We start from the raw sequence: 6,259 nt of genomic DNA on the forward strand, positions 1-6,259 counted from the left end.
TCGAGGGTCTAAATTCATGGCTGCTGCCTTGATACAACTCAACCTTAATCTTATTTTCAATATGAGTTGCAAGTTGAACTCCTGTTGGAATGCTCGAGTTTCTACTTTTTGACAAACACGACTGCTTCAAAATTCTAGACACCTAGACTGTGACTTTTGAGATGCTTCATACAGCAGCTTGAAACGGCGCTACCAGGACTTCTGGTTCCTAAACTCATGTCAGAGTTGAACAGAGGGGCTCGAGCCCACCCTAAACCTTTACAGTCAAAGTGTGAGGAAAACAAAACATGTCATGTAAATCAACTTTTTACAAACTGAGGTGTTTCTCTGAAACTGGATGTTTAAAGCATGTGTGTATCTAGGCAAATTTGTTCAGTGGTTGACTGCAAACGCTTTCTAATGAAAGTCTCACAGACCTTCAGTGTATTCAAACATCAGTCGTGGTGTTTCCATCCCAGAGTCTCCTTCTACAGTCCACAGAGCAGCATCAGGATGAGGACAGTTCTGCTGTTAATCTTGGTTTCCTCAGGTCAGTGTTTCTTTGTTAAAGTCTGAATATTCTGGAGGCATATTACATTCAATCAAAAATATAAAAAGGTGTCTTTTCTGATATTTTTTTTCTCATGTGGGGTTTTAATTTTCTTAAGAACTAGTATTTCTTTGCTTTTTTTTACGCCTTTATATTGGTCTTCATGAATAATTACTCTTAAAGGGCCTATACTAGTGGTTCTCAAACTTTATCTCTTGTTCCCCCTTTCGGAGGAAAAAAAATGTTCATTCTCCGCCACTGTGACCAAATAAGCCAAATTTTTTGAACTTTTTAAAAACATCAAAAGCTGAAATATTCTTGCTAAAGACGAGAAGAAAATAATAATTTACTTTGTGAGAACAACATCATTTAACCAATGTGCAAACCAAGCCAATAGTGCGTTATTGTTCACGTATGCAGTTTTTAAGAATAGATGTTCCTGCGGACAATAATTTAAAAATTACAATTAAGGGGTTAATTGACGTCACTGATGTGTAAAGTTTCAAGGTGTCTTCTTAATTTGGTGGGTCTTATACTATCAAGGGTTGTCAGACAAAGAAGACGCACAGGTCTGTCTTCCTCTCTGACCACATTCACTGTCGACCCAAAAGTGAAACACGCTTCAAGATATTTCATTGACTTAGCTTTGTGTTGGCTGGGGTTACCATTGAAAACTGTAGTATTTCTGCGTTCAGAATCATCGCTTCTTTTTCTTTTGTCAAATATTTCTTCATCAAATCTGATCACAGTTGCAAAGATCGGCAGGTGTAGGTATCTGTACCGGTCAATACAACGCATCTGCAAAACGTGTAATTTAAGCCTTCAGATTTTACTGTATTTACTGGTCAGGATATCTTTTCAATTATAAACGAGTATCTTAAAAATATGTCCCAAAGATGACAGCATTTATTAGTTTTTTTTCCAAAAACGAATAGCAGAAAGTAGTTATAAATCGTCACGCCTTTTTTGCACAATCAAAATAAAGTCTACAGAGCATGTGCCAATTTGTCAATGTCCGAGCAGCATTACTGTTCTTTTAGTGTGTCAAAACAGCTGTTAACAACTATAATTAAATCTTAAAACGTCATCTTTAGGATAGAGTTAGTGTTAGTGACATAAAACCTACACATGTGCAGTCCATGAGGAACAAACATGTTTGTGAATCACTGGCCTATACCGTGATTTTCTTAAGCCTTTCAGGTTAAACTATATCCATATACAGTATATGATCATAAATTACCTTTTGCATATATAAGAACTCATTACTTGTGAAATCTTAGTTATTTTTTGTGGTCTCCTAAATAATCTCATGTAGTGATTTTTTTTTCTGTTAGTGAGTAAATAATTACTAAACCTAACGCTTCTGTCTGATTTTAACCAGAAAGGGGGGGGTTCCATTGTTGATCACTGATTAATTTTTTTTTCCACAGAGATCTTCATCCTCTCCTCCTGCCTTCTCTTCCATCAGTACCATTTTGTTGATCAGCGTTTGAACTGGACTGAAGCTCAGACCTACTGCAGACAGAAATACACAGATCTGGCCACCATTGAAACATCTGAAGAAATGGACCAACTCATGGAAACTGTGTCGTCGGCTGGTTACAAATCGGGTTTTTGGATCGGTCTGTACATTGAAATCAACTGGAGGTGGTCTGATGGGTTCAGTGGAAGCTTCACGGGCAACAGTTATGAGACTTCAGTAAATCCATCAAACTGTCTCAGTGATCAGATCTGTATGATTGTGTACTGGCATTCCGAGCATCATCATTGGTCTGACTCAAACTGCAGTTCAGTGTTTCCCTTTGTGTGCTACAATGGTAAGAATTTTTCAAAAACCCATTTTATTGCTAAATATTACAACTCAAATCTGTAATTTATTGTCTCTGTAATCTACAGGAACACAGCAGAATCCTGATTATGTTTTTGTGAATGAGAGAATGAACTGGTCCAGCGCTCAGAGATACTGCAGACACAACTTCACAGACCTGGCCACATTGAGGAACGAGACAGACTGGACGAAGCTTTATTCTGTGACACCTATTGAACAGAATGTGTGGATCGGTCTTTACATAGATACAAACATTTCCTGGTCTGATGGGAGCAACTTCTCCTTCTCCCAAAAACCAACCTCTTCCTCTCTTCAGCCTGGTGTGACCACTGCCAGATGTGGTTATCAATATAGGCCAAATACAAATGACTGGTATTTGTATCCTTGTGAATACAGATATCCATTTGTCTGTTGTGGTCTTCCTAAAGGTGATTTCATCATTGCATTATTCCAAATATGTCTGCTTTTCATATTTTCAGTGTATTTCATGATACTTTACCTTCTGTTCGGATTCAGTATCGAGGCGTGTGAAGCTGAGACTGAAGGTGGAGAACTCTGACCTTCTGAGTGATGCTGCTGTGAAAGAAAAGCTGCTGGAAAAGGTTTGTCTGAAATTTCAATCTTTTCAACTCTCTGGTAAATTTTCTTTTAAATGTTGTTTATGCTCAGCTTCAGGAGAAACTGGAGGAGAACGGAGTGAGTGGAGTGAAGCTGAAGTGGAAACAGACGACTGATGGAAAAGTCTTCAACCGGGAGAAGAAAAAGAAGACTGAGCTCTGAAAAATACTTAATATTTATTAAACCTAAAATTGTTTGATTTATTTATTAATCTAATGCTTAAATTTGTAAAGACATTTTAAAATAAAATCTGAGCCAGACATTTGTGTATGTTCAATCTTGTCTTAAAAATTATTTTAAGTTATTTTTCTATTTGTATAAATATATGAAAGCACACTGCATTTAATTAGACAAAAAAACTTTTGAACACTTTTCTTACATTTAATGTTTTTAAGGAAAAAAAAAGCTACAATATGTCCTTGCCAAAAGCATGATCCATTTTAGTTTATTTTATGACATTTTTACTTTTGTTTGTAGTGATGCTGAAAATGAGTCTTTTAGTTTTTCAATAAATTGGTTCTGCCTGTTCTGAACACCGAGTTTATTGTGAAGCACTTTGGTCCCCTTAAGAAGTTGTAATTGCTATATAAATAATCATTCATTCATTCATACGTCTTTCTCCTCTTGAGTCAACTTTGGCAAAGAGAAAAATGAACATTCTTCTTCATGAACAGGTTGTGATAACTCAAATTCATAGTGCAACAGCACCTCCTTCTGGTCACTGAATAAATACAGTTACACACAGTAATATCACAGTAAAACACCAGCATTGTAACTGATATGTTCATAATATTCTAAATTTTTAACGGTTTATTTCCCTAAACTATGATTGTAAATGTCAGTGCTACATTTTAAATTCTCATTTTTAAGTGTTTCCAATCAACCAGTGATTAATAAATTAAGTTAGCCTTTTATTGATAAGGTCAGTTTGCATTTATTGCTTATGTGACACTTCTAAATGTCTATAAAGACAACAGCTGTGGTCAACAGAGGTGTGTATTTCTTTTCATATAACATAATATTACAAAGGATATTTGTAATTGCAATACCAAACTTTACAGAAAGTTCTATCCCTTTTAGACTGATCCACCATTTATTTTACTATAAATCCATTCGATAGCAATCATTTGCTGAAAAAGATGACTCATATTTATAAAAAAAAAAAAAAATTAAGAACTAATGTTAAGTATTCTTTTTTTAAAAATAAGATCATAAGGGTTTAGAACAATAACTGCAGTCTTCAGGACTCAATGTTCATTTATAAGTCAAGAGTCCCAAACTCTGATCTTCTGCAGGACAATAAACCTGATGGCTGTTTGTAAATGTTTGTCTTAGAGGTTTTCTTACTCAAACATGCTGTGAGTTATTTAAATTTTTATATGGTCCCCTGACTCAAACAGGTATTTAAGAACTACAAAGACTTAAAAACCCCTAAAATGACAATATTGAGCAGTAACAAAAATGTATGCTTAAACTTTTGTACTGTAAAATATAACTGTCTAACACAGCCAAACTCCATGTGATGATATTTGTAAGATTTCAAATCAGTCCAAACCCAGAGTTATTAGTTAAAATGAATTCTCCAAACAATGTTGGAATTGATCAAAAGTTGTGTCGTGACGAGGCAATCTCGAAATGTGGAGCAGGTTGAAGATGTAGGATAATCTGCCTCAGAAACGTGACCATACTCTCTTTACTTTATAGAATTCAGCTTTCATTTACAAGTACAAATGTCAAATGAGCAAAACTACATCTTCCCTGTCTCCAAAACTCCAAAACCATGAAATTTTCACAGGACATTATTCAGGTGCTCCAGCAAATTGTGACGTCATTTAAATAATTATTAATAAAGTTCATTATTTAAATCGTATTATATCTTTAAATCAAATTTTTATTGTCATCTACGGGAATTTGAGAGATTAAAACTCAAACTTATAGTGAATAATTATTTTTTGTCTCATTAGCTGATCTGACAAACATCTTTAATCCTCAATGACATTCTGGACTTTTACAGTTTCTAGCTGACAAAAGCTAATTTTGTAAGAGATTTGAGTCTTTCTGTCTCACTGCCACACTGCTCCATTTTACCATCAACATCTGGTTGTCATAAACCTGCAAAAACCTCAGCTGCTTTTTGTTGGTTGTCTTTATATGACACTTTGTGATACTGGCTTCTCTTGATTTGAATTTAACCTCCAGCTTCTTTCATCCTGTCCTAACATCACCACTAATTGTTCTAACATAGGAGGAGATAACTGAGAAACCCACTTGGATGTCTTTTTGTAAAAGTACATCAGGTTCGCTTCATTTGTTATGCAAACGCCAATTTTATGGTGAACAAGATAGTCTAACTCACCAAATATCCTTTCTGGGTTCTCACATTCTCTCCTAAAATTTACCCCCAGGAAGATGTTAAGATGTTAATTTAAATAAGTTTTAAAGGGAAGTATCATTGGTTGGAGCAACCGGCCACAAAGTTCATCATTAATTGTCTTGATGAGATATTGAAATACTTAATTCTTCTCAAAGAAGTGGTCTAGAAAGGGATTTGCACCCTACATGATGAAGAAGAGTGACTGTTATTCTCTGAGCAATCCTAACGCCAAGGGAATCAACCAACTTTCTGGAGTGGGTGTTCAAGTCAAGAATCAGCCATCATCTTCTGTTAGATCCCACCGTGGTGAGAAGTTTCCACAAAGCCTGAAAGGTAATATTCCTTTCCTTCTTTCAGAACTTGCTTGACAGGTCTGTTTAGGTTTTTCATTGTTTGCAACCACTAAATAATGTGCTGAATTAAGAAAAACTCAGTCCCACCAGGAAATAATACATAGAACCTTATTGTCTTTGAAGTTCAAGATTAGTAGGAGGCGCATAGGATAGCTTGTTCATGTGAATGAGAGTCCTGAAGTGGGCCCACATGGCTAGCCCTTCCAAAGATGTAAGCATCATTATGTTTTTGACATCAGATCCAGTCAGAAATCTCAACATTTTACAAAGACGATATCATCTAAACCCCATGTGTGCAGGTAGAACAATACTCCTCACATGTACTCCATGTGAGGAGTTTTTATTACCTTCCTGGCAGTTGGTTTTAAATCTCTGTACATTTTGTAGATCTCCACAACAGATGGAAATAAATATTTCAGCATTGATGCTTCTTTTTCTGCTGCTATCAGGTTCATACTTTGGTTAATGGATAATCTATTTGTGGTCCACCGGTAAAATTACAGCCTTCAGGTTTTCCTTTGTGGATATAGTTCAGAGGCAAAGACAATCCATGAGAT

The 6,259-nt window shown here is 35.6% G+C and overlaps 1 protein-coding gene across 1 annotated transcript; it reads left to right on the forward strand.

Moving 5' to 3' along the window:
- The first annotated feature begins 1,980 nt into the window (after nucleotides 1–1,980).
- LOC112155665 (macrophage mannose receptor 1) lies at nucleotides 1,981–3,230 on the forward strand. The gene is made up of 4 exons (XM_024287460.2): nucleotides 1,981–2,346; nucleotides 2,426–2,785; nucleotides 2,874–2,959; nucleotides 3,027–3,230. The coding sequence occupies exons 1-4, from the start codon at nucleotides 2,094–2,096 to the stop codon at nucleotides 3,135–3,137; spliced, it is 810 nt and encodes a 269-aa protein (XP_024143228.2). The 5' UTR covers nucleotides 1,981–2,093; the 3' UTR covers nucleotides 3,138–3,230.
- The last annotated feature ends 3,029 nt before the right edge of the window (nucleotides 3,231–6,259 follow it).

Source organism: Oryzias melastigma, linkage group LG18 (assembly GCF_002922805.2).
Source record: "Oryzias melastigma strain HK-1 linkage group LG18, ASM292280v2, whole genome shotgun sequence".
In the NCBI taxonomy this organism is placed as follows: Eukaryota; Metazoa; Chordata; class Actinopteri; order Beloniformes; family Adrianichthyidae; genus Oryzias; species Oryzias melastigma.